The 16,366-nt window shown below is 35.3% G+C and overlaps 1 protein-coding gene and 1 long non-coding RNA gene across 4 annotated transcripts; one reads left to right on the forward strand and one right to left on the reverse strand.

The window, feature by feature from the left end:
• Positions 1 to 3,240: 3,240 nt before the first annotated feature.
• On the forward strand, positions 3,241 to 14,969 carry LOC307003790. Of its 3 annotated transcripts, none has more exons than XR_013798807.1 (6): positions 3,241 to 3,344; positions 6,728 to 6,813; positions 9,486 to 9,550; positions 10,316 to 10,351; positions 10,474 to 10,571; positions 14,366 to 14,969. It is a non-coding gene; the product is annotated as an uncharacterized lncRNA (long non-coding RNA). The 3 variants fall into 3 exon arrangements; XR_013798808.1 differs by having other exon boundaries at positions 3,243 to 3,344; positions 6,728 to 6,795; positions 14,366 to 14,968; XR_013798809.1 differs by lacking the exons at positions 3,241 to 3,344; positions 6,728 to 6,813 and having other exon boundaries at positions 9,214 to 9,550; positions 14,366 to 14,963.
• LOC307003762 (E3 SUMO-protein ligase ZBED1-like) lies at positions 3,532 to 6,454 on the reverse strand. The gene is made up of 2 exons (XM_079622547.1): positions 4,856 to 6,454; positions 3,532 to 4,600 (listed from the first exon to the last, which is right to left on the reverse strand). The coding sequence occupies exons 1-2, from the start codon at positions 6,278 to 6,280 to the stop codon at positions 4,139 to 4,141; spliced, it is 1,887 nt and encodes a 628-aa protein (XP_079478673.1). The 5' UTR covers positions 6,281 to 6,454; the 3' UTR covers positions 3,532 to 4,138.
• Positions 14,970 to 16,366: the final 1,397 nt, after the last annotated feature.

A 16,366-nucleotide genomic window follows, 5' to 3' on the forward strand; every position in this document is an offset into this window, starting at 1 on the left:
ACTGTCATTTCATCGTAACTTCATAATAATCATGCATTTATTTTGAAATAAGTGGGGAAATTACTTCAGAAAATACATTTTTCAGTCAGAACCCCTTCTCTGAGGCCAAATCCTGTCAGAATATATTTTACTATACTGTCATTTCATCGTAACTTCATAAAAATCAGGAATTTAATTAGGAATAAGTTGACAAATTACTTCAGAAAATAAAATTCAGTCAGAACCCCTTCTCTGAGACCAAATCATATGAGCATATATTTTATTATACTGCCATTTCATCAATACTTCGTTAAAATCATGAATTTAATTGGATAAATTACTTTAGAAAATACATTTTTCTACTTATTTCAGTCATAACCCCTTCTCTGTAACCAAATCCTCATTAATGGTAAAAAACTAAATTGTCAGGCTGTCTTGTCACTGTCATATAAGCCTTATCATTTAAATTGTATTGGAAGAATTCGTTTTTTTTGTTGTTGTAAAGTTATAACTTTTATACAGTTTGTTGAAAAGTAAAAAGGGTCTCACCTTACTTGTAGTTGTTGCTGAGTGGTCAAAGGAGTAGGACAGTGGTCTTGAACTTGGCAACAGTCCAATCAGCAAATCAAAAGATATCTCCAGGGCACATGATGACAAGACATAACCGTTGACCAATGGTTTTCTTTTTCTCTCCCTCCCCCTTTTTTTCTCCCTCCCTCTATCCCCCTGTGTGTGTGCAGGAGCGTGAGTCTGTCTGCCAGATGTGTGTGGAAGAGACACCATGTTAATGTGTGTGTGTGTGTATGTGTGTGTGTGTATATATATATATATAAATTTGTTACACTGTTCATTTAGATTAAAGTTATGTTATAATGTTTAATTATATTGATGTCTTTATTATTATTCTGGGTATTCCAAGCTTTGGTAATATTGTATTATTTACAGTCATGCCGATAAAGCAATTGTGAATTTGAGAGAGAGCGCATGTTTGACTGTAATCCCGAATGGTTTTGGTTAAATGGCTGAAATAAAGTCTGTGGTGAACACAAGCTCAAGACACTATCACGTTTTATTCTACGACATAAAATACATCAGTATTACCTCACTCGTTTTGTTTTTAAAGGGCACCTATTATGGAATTTTGAAATTTACCTTTCATGTAGTGTGTAACATAGATCTAGGTGAACAAAAACATCCTGCAAAGTTTGAAATATGAAAGTGCACCGTATATAAAGTTATTGTCTTTCAAAAGTGAGAGTCGACTCTGAGTCATTTTTATGAATCGTTAGAAGACCGAAGCTTTTTCTCTGACTAGATGACGTCAACTTGTCAAGTTATTTGAATACGATACGCCCACTTATTGCTCTCCAAGGCCAGCAGGGAAAATATCATGGCGACGAGACGCTGTGTTCTGAAGTGCGGCTCAAAAGCAAACTTTTTTCATCTGCCCAAGGAGGAGCATTTGAAGACTAAGTGGCTACAATTCACTATACCACAGAAGTAGTCCGAGCCTTGTGCTTTGTTCGCGTCATTTTGAAGACGATTGCTTTTTAAATGCAATCAAACTTGGATTCGCGAGCCGGCTGATATTGAAGGAAGGTTCAGTTCCAAGTGTATTTGCATCAGCTTCCTCCTCCGTATCACAACCTGTAAGTGTTATTAATAATTTTTGCTTTTATATTTTATGTAGCATGCTTAATTATTATCTTGTTTGTTGAGTAAGCACCGTTTAGCTTCTAGGTCTTCAATGACAATTGTATTGAGATATGTGAAGTGTTTGTCGTTGTTTTCGGAGTTGTCTAAAGAATAGAGTAATATACCTCGTAGTAACGTAACTGCATTTTTTTTTTGTAAAAACGTTATGTTTATGCATCGGGCTAACGCAAACAAAGACTGATTGTGCTTTTACAATATGAACTATGGGCTATGCTCGCTAACATAACATTAAATTATTTATCTTATTTTTCGTTTTTTACTACAAACTATAAAGCAGTGGACTATAATCATTATTATCCCTTACGAAAATTAACCATGGTTTTTTTGTAGTTACTATGGTTTTTTTGTAGTAACCATGATTTAACTATGGTTTTTTTAGTAAAACCATAGTAACTAGTAAATGAACCATGGTTTTACTACAATAACCGTGGTTTAACCATGTTTTTTTTGTAGTAACCATGGTTTGTTTTGTAGTAACCATGGTTTTTTTGTAGTAACCATGGTTTGTTTTGTAGTAACCATGATTTTTTTGTAGTAACCATGGTTTGTTTTGTAGTAACCATGGTTTAACTATGGTTTTTGTAGTAACTACAAAATGAACCATGGTTTTACTACAATAACCTTGGTTTAGACATGGTTTTTGTGGTAAAACCATAGTAACGATAAAATGAACCATGGTTTTTGTAGTAAAGCCATAGTAACCACAAAATTAACCATGGTTTTACCATAGTAAAAACCATGGTTAATTTTGTTAAAATTCACTCTCAGAAAAAAGGTACACAATGGTACAAATAATGTTCCTCAAAGAACAGTTTTGTACCTTTTTAAAAAAAAAAACATGGTTAATTTAAAATTCACTCTCAGAAAAAAAGGTACCAAATGGTGCAAATAATGTTCCTCAAATAACAGTTTTGTACCTTTTCAAAAAAAACATGGTTAATTTAGTTAAAATTCACTCTCAGAAAAAAAAGGTAACGTTACACTGAAGTGAAGGTACATAATTCATAGGGACATAATATTGTTCTCACATCAAGGGTACAGTTACTGTTTCATTCATGATTGGTTGCTGTGTTGAGTATTTGGCATAGCAACAAGACGCTGATTGGTCGAAATCACTTCAGCTATAGAATTTTCCGACCTGACAGCGGGAAGCAGGCTACACGACTGCAGCGGTCCAAGCAGGGTTTATTTTAAATATCAAACTTGAAGAAGACCAAATTTAAAGGTGAGTTCTGATAATTTATGTTTATATTTAGTTCACAAGTCGAAAATATAAATGTTTCAGCCACTTGACGTTAATTTAACGAATTAAATTAGCTTCGCATCAAACGCTTTTTAGCCATTTGACTTGTATACACTTTTTAATATTTTTAATGCAGTTATTGACTAGTATTAGTCATCGCGTATACATAATATGGCGTTTGTTCTCCATTGTCCACTATAACTGTTAACTGTTAGCTTTGCTATTAGGTATAGCAAGCAACATAAAGCTGATTGCCCAAGTTCGCTGCAGCTGTTACTGCATTTTCAAATAGACCGGAGAGCGGGAAGCCGAGCACGAGCACGAGCACCACCATGGCGTCGCCCTCTTTATCCAGAAGAACTTTGGAGCTTGGACTCGAATTACAAGACAAAGAGAAGATTCAAAGGTGGGTTTTATGTTTAACCAAATAAAAAAAAGTAAAAAGCGTTTTATACAGCCACTCAACATGACATTAGCGAGTGTAAATAGCGTAATTAACGTTAGGTAACTTACGAATCCAGTGATATTAGCCGTCTGCAAATATATTTTAAAGCTATTGAATTTCTGTGTCATAAGTAACGTACACATTTAATTAGAGGTGGGAATCTTTAGGCACTTAACGATTCGATCCGATTCCGATTTTGGGAGGAACGATCCGATTCCCAAAACGATTCTTAATTAATTATCCTGCTGTGCAAAAAATACTCTAAACTTTTTATTTTAACCAAAATTGGAGTTACTATGCTTTTTGTATATAGTTAGAATATCTGTTTGACTGTATTTCCAAATTAAAAATGATTATGAATATTTCTTTTTCAATACTTTTATTTTATTAACAAAGTTATTTTCAGGATTAACAAACTCTGAATGAATGGTAAGCCATACAATTGCAATGAACAATCATTAAGAATAAACAGTTCTCAATTTGTATGACAATTTATGTGACAAAACAAATTTGTGTGATCAATACGCACACTGTGTAATCAATTTGCACACTCAAACACACTCAATTTGTGTGACAAAACAAAAGTGTGACAATTTGTCAGTTTATTTTAAACATTTTAACAAAAAATGTCTAGAGCCACACAAAAAAATCTTTAAAACAGGCTAATGCAGAAGAAAAATGTCAGGGAACAAATTAAATACAAACTTAAATATTCAACATCTAGGCTGGCCTACCATAGTTTATCTTATATAATACTATAATACTAAGTTTTTGTGTAGGAACAGCAGTTGGTCCACATGTTCAGAAGTAAGTGTGCTTCGCTGTGCTGTCACAATATCACCTGCAGTGGAGAAGACCCTCTCTGCAGACACACTGGTTGCTGGAATGCATAAATATCTCTTTGCCATTTTGGAGAGCACAGGAAATGACACCTTGTTGACATGCCACCAGTTGAGGGGGTCCTCTGTTAGAGGGAGTGGTGGGGTACTGCAATACCTGGTCATCTCCTCTTCAACCAAGGCAGAGGGTGACTGATGATATGGTGTATCTGAAGCATCAGAGAAGGTCTGCCCCAGCAGATTGTGAAGCAGAGATGAAGCTCTTCCTTTTGAAGTAGTAGGACAGTCATCCTGCAACTCTGTGACTTCAGGCTGTGGGCTCACTGAGATGTTGGCTTCTTTCACAGTGCTGTCTTCTAGATTGTCATGCACTTCCTGCTTTTAAGCAATTAAAAGAAAAGAAAATAAACAGAGTGTAGATAAAAAATAACTCTTCCAGTAATTCAATGAGGTAATGTAAGTCACAGTATACATTATTATTTACACACTGATAAATATTTAAAGAAATTAGAGATTAATTTAATTAAAGACATGAAATCATCACACAAATAAGCCTTAATAATATTGAGACCGTAATATTGCACTCTAATGTCACATGCTAAAACATTTAGTCAATGATGATAAAATAATTACCTCTTGTAATGATGTAGCTTCAGTGATCACTGTTTTGTACGTTTCCTCTCTCTTTTCTTTGGAAAGAAAAGGCAGTGCCTTAAAGCGTGGGTCGAGAGAAGCACATTTGTTAAGAAGGCTAGTCTCCTGGTCAGTGGTGTACCTTTTGCTGAGGTCCTCACATATGACCCTCTTTATCTCCCTGATCATCACTGATTTTTCCTCAGTGTTTTCTTTCATGTCCTGGATCAGTTTAGCATGCAATGGGGCAATTAAACATGCAGTGGGGCTGCTCTCCTCTGACATCAGAAGTGTGGCATCTTTCATAGGCTTAAGAGCAGTTATCACATCCTCGCTGCATGAAATATCGGATTCCGTAAGAGTGAAGATTTCAGCCGCTCCTTTTCTCACCTCCTGTGATAGTAACGCAGCACAGACAGCCGGCTGTTGTTCAAGAAATCTTTCAAGCATCTCGTATGCGCTGTTCCATCTAGTGATGACGTCTGATTTCAGTTTGTGAGACGGAAGATTTAGTTGTTTTTGCTTCTCCTTCAACTGATGGTTTGCAATTGCGCTGCGGTGGAAAAAAGTCGCGATCCGCCTCACTCTCCCTAACAACCTTGACACAGACGGCAACTTCAGCGCTCGTTGGGAAGCCAAATTCAGTGTGTGCGCATAACATCTCACATGTGCAAACTTGCCGAGCTGTGCTGCAACAGCCATGTTAGAGGCATTGTCACTCACCAAAACCAAGTCTTTGTTCCGAATTTTCCATTCGTCTGAAACATTGTGCAGTAGTTCAGCAATATTCGCCCCTGTGTGACTTTCGCTCATAGCACGCGTTTGCAGAACACAAGCTGCAAGCTTCCACTCATCTGTAATGTAGTGTGCCGTAATAGTGACATACGATTCTGTTGTAATTGATGTCCATGCATCGCATGTTATTGCCACTCTGTCCGTATTACTTAGGGATTCGAAGATGTGATCTTTACACTCACTGTAGAGTGCGGGGACAGCCGTCTCACTAAAATAACGACGCGAGGGCAAAGTGTATCGTGGCTCAAGTACCTGTAACATCGTGCGAAATCCTTGGTTTTCCACAACGGAGTACGGGCGCAGATCTTTGGCAATAAAACCCGCCACTGATCGGGTAATTCGTTTTGCCTTTTCAGAATTCGGTGGAAGCTTTGCTACTTGATCCAGGGTCCTTTGAATGTAACCGGGAGTGTTCGTGATTGGAAGAGAATGCTGTTTCTCCAGCTCTGAGTGGAACCGCGTAATATGTTTCTTCATGTTAGTCGTGTTGCCGAAATATTTGAATTTGGCGCTACAGACTTTGCACACAGTATGGCTTTTATCAACGACACCTTCGGAGTCTTCAGAAAATCCAAAATGTTGCCACACATCCGATTTTAAATGAGATGGTGCAGGTCGTAGTTTGTCCATTTTATCTTAAACGAAGTTAATTCACCACAATCACCAGCATATGAACGGTCGTCCATCAACGTCTTTTTTGTTTGGTCACGTGAGTCTTGACAGCGCTCGCATTTGAATTGAACACAGAATCGATTCAGAATTTTTGAGAATCGATTCTGGATCGTTAGATAACGAATCGCGATGCATCGATGCATCGAGCTTTTCTCCCACCACTACATTTAATACGTAATTATTGAAAACGAATGCTTAACCAGAGGTGCCATGTACTTTACATTAGTCCATAATACTGTATGCAGTTGTTGAAGAACGTGATTGAATGCCACCGAACAGTGCACTGTTCTCTGTGTTTACATGAATGCGATTACCTGAGTCTGCCCTAACGTTAAGTCATATACATGTCATTCATTTGATCAGAAAACTTTGTTGAAACTCAGCAAATGTGTCTTTGATTTTTAGATCATGAAGATGATGGGGTAAACTGTCTCACTGATCACACATCTGAAAGTCTGACTGCATCCTCAGCTGTGAGTCAAGTAGCATCAGTAAGTTACTATTTTTGCTATCAGTACAATCAGTTATTTGAGTTTCTTAATCTTATGATATTATTTTTTCTGATGAGGTTAAATTTTTAGTCCTAAGAGTTTGTTTGCCATAAAGACAGAGTGATGTAAATCTTGATAAAGCACAGTAAAACTGCACTTCAAATGAAATCTGAAAGATTTATGTCACCTAATTATATTCACATAAAACTCTGACATTTATAAAGTATATAAATGTAACATGTACAATGGCAATGTATTTCTGTATTTTCATTTACATTTTCCATACTATATGCGCAACATCTGGAGCAAAAATAATAATAATAATAAATCAATAATATAATAATTTGCATTACTACACTATACCTTTAACATATAGTTGAAACATACATCTGAACATTTTTATAAGTTTTTAAAAATTACATAAAAAATGTGTTGCATAAATTAGATGTTTAACATGTTCAAGCAAATATTGTAGCAAAATGATAATTAAGTTATTTTTCCTAGTTGCTTTTACACTCAAAGTTAAGGCGCTTGATGCAATGATTGCATTTTCAAATCCACATTGAATTTTGCTACGTTCATCGCGGGTATTTAATAAAAATGTAATCGTAAGTGTCTTAACTGTGAGTGTAAATGCAATTAAGAAAAGCATTTAAATTATCATTTTTCTACAATTTTAGCTTGAACATGTTAAAGGCATAATTCACCCAAAAATTAAAATTCTTTCATTAATATTCACCCTCATGTCGTTCCAAACCTGAAAGACTTTCGTTCATCTTTGGAACACAAATGAAGATCTTAATAATGAAATATGAGAGCTTTCTGATCCCCCATAGACAGCTAAGCAACTACTACTTTATCACTTTAAAAAGTTTATAAAGTGATTGTAAAACTAAACCATATGAATTGAATGGTTTCGTCTAAATTTTGTGAAGACATGATTGCTTCCTTTATGATGAAGAGGTTGAATTTAGACTTTTATTCACATAAATATTAATACATTCACACATCAGTTATGGTAAACGGAAGCTCAAGCATGTTCGCTTGACATGCGAGCGCAAATGAGGTTCACTCTCGTGTGTTGCGCAGCATGTTTGAGGAAGAGGTTTGTTCTCACTTGTCAAGCATGTTCGGTTGAGCTTCTGTTTATGTTCGCTGATCATTGTTTAAATGTGAAGAAAAGACTAAATTAAAAATATGTTCATCATATAAAGCGATCGTGTCTCTTCAGAAAATTTTAACTAAACTGCTCTATTCAAATGGATTGGTCTTACAATCTCTTTATGAACTTTTAAAAGCGTTAAAGTGGTAGTTGCTTAGCTGTCTATGGGGGGTCAGAAAGCTCTCTGATTTAATTAAGAAGATCTTCATTTGTGTTCTGAAGATGAACGAAAGTCTTACAGGTTTGGAACGACATGAGGGCGAGTAATTAATGACAGAGTTCTCATTTTTGGGTGAACTATGCCTTTAAACATCTCTAATCATTTTTGTAATACATTTTCGTTTTAATTTTACAACTTATAATTTAAACATACATTTAAAAAAAATTATATGTTAAAACAAGTGTAGGAAATGGCTAATTTAATTATTATTGAATTTGAATTGTCACTTTGCCCTAAACATTGCATAGTATGGAAAATTTTAATTTAAATAATACATTGCCATTTTACATATTACATTTCAAATAGTCTTTTGCTACCTGTATGCTACCATTCTAAAGAGATTGTAAAATAATTTAAATCAAGCAGTATAGTCAACATTTTTCTGTAGAGATACGATCGTTTTATATGATGAACAGATTTAATTTAGGCTTTTATTCACATATTCATCAATTCGCACATATACATGTTGTGGTAAACGGAAGCTCAAGCGTGTTTGCTTGACGTGTGTAAACTGATGAGGTTCACTCTCGTGTGTTTCACCGCTCGTTTGAGTTCAGCAAGAACCAATGAGGTTTGTTCTCGCTTGTCAAAGCAAGTGCGGTTGAGCTTCTATTTGGGCAATGTTTACATGTGAATAAAATCCTAAATTCAATCTTATATTAATTCAATTATATAAAGCTGTATAGTCTCTTAATTCAAATGGATTAGTTTTACAATCTCTATGAACTTTTTGAAGCGTCAGAGTGGTAGTTGCATAGCTGTCAATGGAGGGACAGAAAACTCCCATATCATTAAAAGATCTTCATTTGTGTTCAAAAGATGAACTAAAGTCTTACAGGTTTGAAACTACATGAGGGTGAGTAATTAATAACAGAATTTCCATTTGTGGGTGTACTAACCCTTTATTAACCTAATTTAAATTTTGAAAGTATCAAAAATATTGTCCATGTGACTTGTTCATCTTATTTTTTAGTGAACATCTTGCCTTTCACCATACAGTAGCCCTAGCTCTACTTTGAACATTGATAAATCCTGATATGATGTGATCAATCCTGTTCTCAATGGCCATGCTTAAATTATGCTAAAGTGAAGGCAATATATTTGTGTAAACACAATTTCTCAAACATGGGAACAAGCGTCTATCATAGAAGTGCAAAGTATGGAGGATTTGCACTGTAAAACAGGGCTGCAGCTAACATTTTACTTTTCTGGGTACTTTATATGAAGCTTTAAGTGAATCATTTAAAAATGCTTTTTTTTTTTGTGAAACTTTTTTCTTCTGCATTTCAGTTCTTCCAGAAAATGGACATGTGCACGCTGTGGTTGATTTAAGGTGTTTCCAGGATTCCTTAAAGGTATAGTTCAGCTAAAAATTAAAACTCTGTCATTTAATTATTCACCCTCATGCCCATTTATCTTCGGAACACAAATGAAGAAATTTTTAATGAACTCCAAGAGCTTTCTGTTCCTCCATTGGGAGCCTACGCAACTAATAAATTCAAGCCACAGAAAGGTAGTAACGACACCATTAAAGTAATCCATGTGACTCCAGTAGTTTAACCTCAATTTCAAGTGCTTTGTTTTGCGCAAAAAACAACAATATAATTTACCTCTATGTACAAATTAATATTATCTAAAGCACATTCACGGAACAACTTCCGGTCTTTAGTCAACACAATCCACAGTGCTCCTCCTACTGGATTGCAGGTCAGTATTTTCCTAAATAAAATGGTAAAAAAAAAGAAGTTTTTGCAAAAACAAAAAAAGCACCCGCATTGCTTCATAAAATTGGTTAAACCACTGCAGTCACATGGATTACTTCAATGATGTCTTTCCTATCGTTCTGGGCCATGAATGGGTTAGTTGCATTGCTCCCAATGGAGGGACAGAAAGCCCTCAGAATTCAAAGCCCTCTTCATTTGTGTTCCGAAGGTGAACCGAAGTGGGAGAGGGAGTGCGCTGTGATTGGCTGGTGTGAGAACCTGGCAGATCTATAAGCAATACAAATTGAATTTGAATCTAAAATCTTCTTCTGTATTGTTAATATATTTTGACATCCACACAGAATTGTGGATAAATTACAAAAATGTCATTTCTAATTATAATCTTCTTTAATACAGACAAGAGAGAGTGTGAAACCATCAGCTGTTTGCCAGGTAAATAGTGAAGTCGTTGTGAATACCATTAATAAACATAATGATTAAATGGTATGCACTGTATATCTCAATTTGTTTTCTTTTAAAATAATTTTTGTGTGTGTGTCTGTGTGTGTGTCCAGCCTGCCAAAAAAGACCTGTCCAATCTATACCAACAGGAAAGAAATAATTATTGGACTGGAAGAAAGTGAGTTCTATTGGCAATTCGAGTGTATTAGTGGTAAGTACATTTACAAACCAATTAATCTTTGTCTAAAAAATGTCAGTATAACTCCCCAAATAAAATATGGTAAACATTAAAGGGATAAATAACTTACCAAAAAATATTTTATATCTACTCTCATGTTTTTTCAGACCTTTATGACTCTGTGGAACATAGGGCTGGATGATATGGGCAAAATTTATATCACAATATATTTATTCATTTCGGTCGATACGATATAATTCCGATATCGATATGAACAATATAAAAGCCTCAGAAAAAACTGCCAAGAACGCCCACAATTAATGTCTGCAGGCCTACCTACAAACTTCTGAAAAATGTATTTGCCAAGTCTCTGAAACCTATAAAACTTTATGATAAAAAAATGGTCCAAATAAATTATTGTTAATATTTTATTTGTATTTAGCCTTCATACAAGAAATGTAAAATCACTGTTAAATAAACATAAGTTAATTACTCATAAGTTAATAAGCTATAGGCTAACATTGATTATATTATTCTTATAGATTGAAAATAAATATTCTTATATAGAGAATATAGAAAATAAATATTCTTATAGATTTAAGTGCTTCAGCCGGATAAAGAATATGAAAAGTGCAGTGCTCAGAGTTGCTGCAGAAAAAAAAAAGTGAGCTACAACAAACATGTTGCTGCTGAGGGACATTGAGTGTTGATGACATACCGAATTAATTTTGATTGATGAATCTGAATGTAGTGTTTACATGAACGCTAAACACGTGATCGGGTTGTTGTGCGCGTTTATGTCACAAGCTTCAAATCAGAATAGATTTTTTTCACATGCACACACTGCACAGATATAGTTTCCAGCTGTTTGCACATAATAACTCCATTCCCGAATCCACCATTTTTGTCCGACAAAGCAGTCAGGAGAGTTAACTTAGTAGATTAACATTGGAGGATTTGAACTTGAGAAGCGGAGTGTACTGACGTCTTTACGCGGTTAAAACAACATTCCTTCTGATGTTCATTCATGTTTATTTGATGCTATAAATGAACTAGAAGGAAGAGCTGATCGGTTCACGAGCGGCTTTAACTGAGGCGACAGCGATCTGTCACACACATTAAAGAGCCACAAAACACTATTTATTGTTTAAATTTCTTGCCAAAATTGGCAAATTTGAAAGTTGAGACTTCGTTTAATATCAAAAGTAAGCTGGTCTGTCGGTGTGTTGTCAGTGTCTCTGCTCCGCTATGTGTTTTTCACTGCGTGAGAACATGGTGTAGTGTGAGAGAGCGGCCGGCGTGGCTTGTTGGGTCTTTGCAAACGGTCAATTTGGAGACAAAAAACATATGAACCGCTGTGCCGTGCCCGTGCTGCTTGTATTTATCACGCATAAAAAATGTAAATGTAGCCCATGCCTGTAATCTATATAGAAAAATCGGAAATGTGTTTAAAAATCATTTAACCGTTATTGAGAAAAAATATATTGCGATATATATTGATATTGAATTATTGTCCAGCCCTAGTGGAACACAAAACGTGAACTTTTGAAGAATGTTCTGATCTGTTCTTTCCATGTAGTGAAATTTAACAGAGCCAATATTTTTTTCAACTGTAAACGGAATAAAAAATAACCATAAAATAGGTCCACATGACTCATGCACTGTTTTCCAGGTTGAAACAATACAATAGCTTTGGGTGAGAAAAACCCTTTCTTGATTATCTGTCTGGGTATATACAATAATTTCTCAATTCTTTATTATTATGTATTTAAGATTGTATTGAGTGTCTAGAGCTCTATGCCTTGGTTTGAGTAGAGACATCTATAACCAACAAAAACATTCTCCATCTCTTTTGTCCTTTATTCCAACCCATTTTCTCTTTCGTGAAATTATGTATATATGAGAGCAGTGTTGGTCAAGTTACTTAAAAAAAGTAATTAGTTATAGTTACTAGTTACTTCTCACAAAAAGTAACTCAGTTAGTAACTGAGTTATATCATTACAAAAGTAACTAATTACCAGGCAAAGTAACTATTGAAAAAAAAACTTAAAAAAAGAAAGAAAAATTGAAATATGTGAAATATCTTGGATACACCCCCCAAATTAAATGTTAAATGCATGAAATGGACACTAGAACAAATTATTATTATAAAACATTGATGGTTTAGAACTTTTAATATTTATTGCACAGACCACAACATGGCCAACAAATCCAAAAATAAATTACCGGTATGCTTCTTAAGATATGTACCAAAAATAAGTAATAAAAAATATACATACACATACACTCTGTGTTGTGCAAATTAAAATGATAAAACTTACAACTGGTAGACATACTAGCCTACTTGAAGTATTTTCTTCCTCACAAATGTAAACAGTTTAACTAAAAGTGTTCTCAATATAATATTGAACAATGTACCAACATAAATAATAATAATAATAATAAAATGTAATTAGGGCTGTAACGATTTACGATATTAAACCGAAATCGCGACACTCAGATCCATGAACCTGTGTCGCGGTGTGAGATGGCAGATCGCGATCGACACACCCCTTCCCAGGGAACTGCTCACCTCATAAACGAATCGAAACTTATATAGAAAGCTTGAAATACTTTTACTTGATTTAACGTTAATTCAAAACATAAAGAAATGGCTGCTTAGGCTAATTCGTAGGAAGTGTGCATTTCTCTATATAGGCGCGTTCACTTTGTGGCAAGCGTTATTCCTGCGCTTGAGATGCGGGTCATGCGGAATAGGCAATATATTATTTGTGGTTTACAGCACAGACAGTAAGCCTCGGTTACCTCAGAAGAATTTTTAACATGCTCGAATCATCTCCACAATGGAGTATAGTTCTGTTTGTTTTTCAAAAGTATTTTGTTACAAGAAAACAGAGTTATAGCTTTAGCTATTTATTTATTTGGCTTTTAAAATCCTCCCTCCTCGCAAGAATCGCGGTTTGTATCGAATCGTGGGTCAGAAATCGGGATACGAACCGAATCGTGGGTTTGCTGTATCGTTACAGCCCTAAATGTAATATTTTGGGGGTTTATTTGTATAACCTACAGAGAACGTCATCATCAGAGGTTATTTAAGCCAAATTCTAGTCGTGTTTGCCGCACGTGTTCACAACCGGTCAAACAAAGATGTTTTCTTTGAACGTTCCCTGCAGGTTATTTTGGAGCTTTATTTTATAACCATGTAAACTAATTAAAACGTTGCAGATGATAAACTATATTATGCTCGGACATAGGCCTACTCGGTCTCTCTCGCGCGAACTGTCGAGCGCGCTCTCGGATGGACACACTCCGGTCTCTCTCGCGAACTGTCGAGCGCGCTCAGACTCGGACGGATCACACTCGGTCTCTCTCGCGCGCTGACGACATTCGCTTCGCTTTTTTCCATTCCGGCGCCTCGAAACACACACACACACACCAGAGAAAAGAGTTTGCAGTTCCTATGGCGGAGAAAAGAGCACGATCGGATGAAAACCGCTTCAGTGAACTCAATTATAGTAACGGCGCATTTTATTGTCAGTAACGGTAACTGCGTTATTACGGAGGAAACAGTAATTAGTTAGATTACTCGTTACTGAAAAAAATAACGCCGTTAGTAACGCCGTTTATTTATAACGCCGTTATTCCCATCACTGTATGAGAGTAGTACTTTTTGCTAATAATGTATGGGTTATTTATGAAAACACTGGCTGAATGGACATTATTGCACTTGGACATTATTACATGGCTACTCGATAGTGCAACTGACCAATAACAGTTGAGTATTCCAGCTTGTGTTTTAATATGGTGTGTGTTCTTCTCATTTTAGCTCCTGCGTCCATTTGGGCTGAAGGTCGAGACAGAACCAAACCAAAGCTGGACTGTAATCTACTGGCCATATGACAGACTTCATACTGACAACTACCGGCGTGGATGCTGCATCACATGCTTTTCAACAAGAACTTTCACCAAGAATTTAAAGTGTGGAGTATTCATCATGAGGAGACTCAATGTCTTCATCTCTTGTGAGTGGATATCATTTAAAACATTCTTGAAAGAACTGCTCATTTCTTCTGAATTTATAGTATTTATCGTTCTTGTGAAGTAATATTGTTGTAATTGTGGTAATGTATATACAGTATAAATTGCAAACATGCTTGTGTTGGACACGTGTTCACAGGTTATAGACATTTTAGAGGAGGTAGATGCTGTGTATTTAAAGGTGCTCTAAGTCATGTTTATTTGTACAAGATGTTATTTTTGTATCTAAATCATTATTGCAGTGGAACAAATTGCTATTTATTTATTTGTAAATTAGAAACTGAATTTTTAACCATTGCACAGCACCACTTTATCACCAATAATTTTTTATAACTTTGTAGTTTATTGTTTTGTCACATGTGAGAACAAATGCAAGTTTATATTTTCTTTCAGATTATGTAATTTTTGTAATAAAGTCTGTATCATTGAATGAGAACTTCTTTCTGTTGTTATTTTGTAGATGTTTGTTGTGACAGAATGGCTTAAATGTAATTTCAAGATAATTTAGTAAAACTGCAGTTTTACTATAGTATTACTACAATATAACTGTAGTAGAAACATGGAATCAAAACCATGGTTTTTAAAAATACCAGTTACTACAGTCATGGTTACTATGATTTTACTGTAGTAAAACTATGGTATCAAAACCATGGTTTTTAAAAAATACCAGTTACTACAGTCATGGTTACTATGATTTTACTGTAGTAAAACTATGGTATCAAAACCATGGTTTTTAAAAAATACCAGTTACTACAGTCATGGTTTGGTTACTATAATTTTACTGTAGTAAAACCATGGTATCAAAACCATGGTTTTCAAAAACCATGGTTCGCACCAAAATACCACGAAATACTACAGTCATAGTTAACTACAGTTTTACTGTAGTAAAACCATGGTTAATTTTCGTAAGGGATAATACAATTTAATTGATAAAAGCATCATTGTACTCCGTGTTAAAAATAAGTATTATCTCTGTAAACACTGCTGGGTCATCTGACCAATCAACGCAGATTAGCGTCGCGCAAAGGAGGGGTTTGAAAAACGAGTCGTTGAACGAATCATTTGGGAGTCGGTGGGCAAATCAGGTAAAAATAAATGCATATTATACGAAAACAAAAGTGTTTTTTGTCATTGCATGCATGTAAAACTGTTGTTGGGGACTCCCACAACAACATTAGGAACATTTTAAATGTCATAATAGGTGCCCTTTAATAAGCTGTTATGAGTCTTGAAAACGGCGGTTGCTAACAAGTGGCTAAAAGGCACTACAGAGTCTGTCGGAGAGATTAAACATCATCACGACAAAAAGATGAGATCAGTTCACTTTTACAGCCTCATGCTTACAATTGTGCTCTTATAAACTATTTTAACTGTTTTTAGATAAAGTTGGATGCTTGGCGATTGTGACATTGAATACGTGGGACTCTGGTGTAGTTCACTTATAGCCTAACTTGTAAAAAAAAAAAGAAGAAAAAAAAGTTGTTCATCTGTGAAAATGGACAAACCGTGCAAGTATCATAAACTTTTGTAGAAAAGACAATGAAAAAATCCTCTTGGGGAACCAGTGTGTTTCTTGAGTATTCGCAGTGCAGGTACATGTGTTCACTTCATTAAAGGAACACTTCACCTCTGGAAAGATGAATGTGTATTTAAAATGGGTCATTTATGTAGAAGAAATGTGAAATTATTTTTGAATTTGGAGCCTTCTAGACTGAGAAAAGCCAGAAAATGTATTTTTGGCTTATGGGGATGAAAGACAACAACTCCCAGAATGCACTTGCTTCGCTGT

Source organism: Phoxinus phoxinus (genome assembly GCF_949152265.1).
Source record: "Phoxinus phoxinus genome assembly, chromosome: 9".
NCBI classification, from domain to species: domain Eukaryota; kingdom Metazoa; phylum Chordata; class Actinopteri; order Cypriniformes; family Leuciscidae; genus Phoxinus; species Phoxinus phoxinus.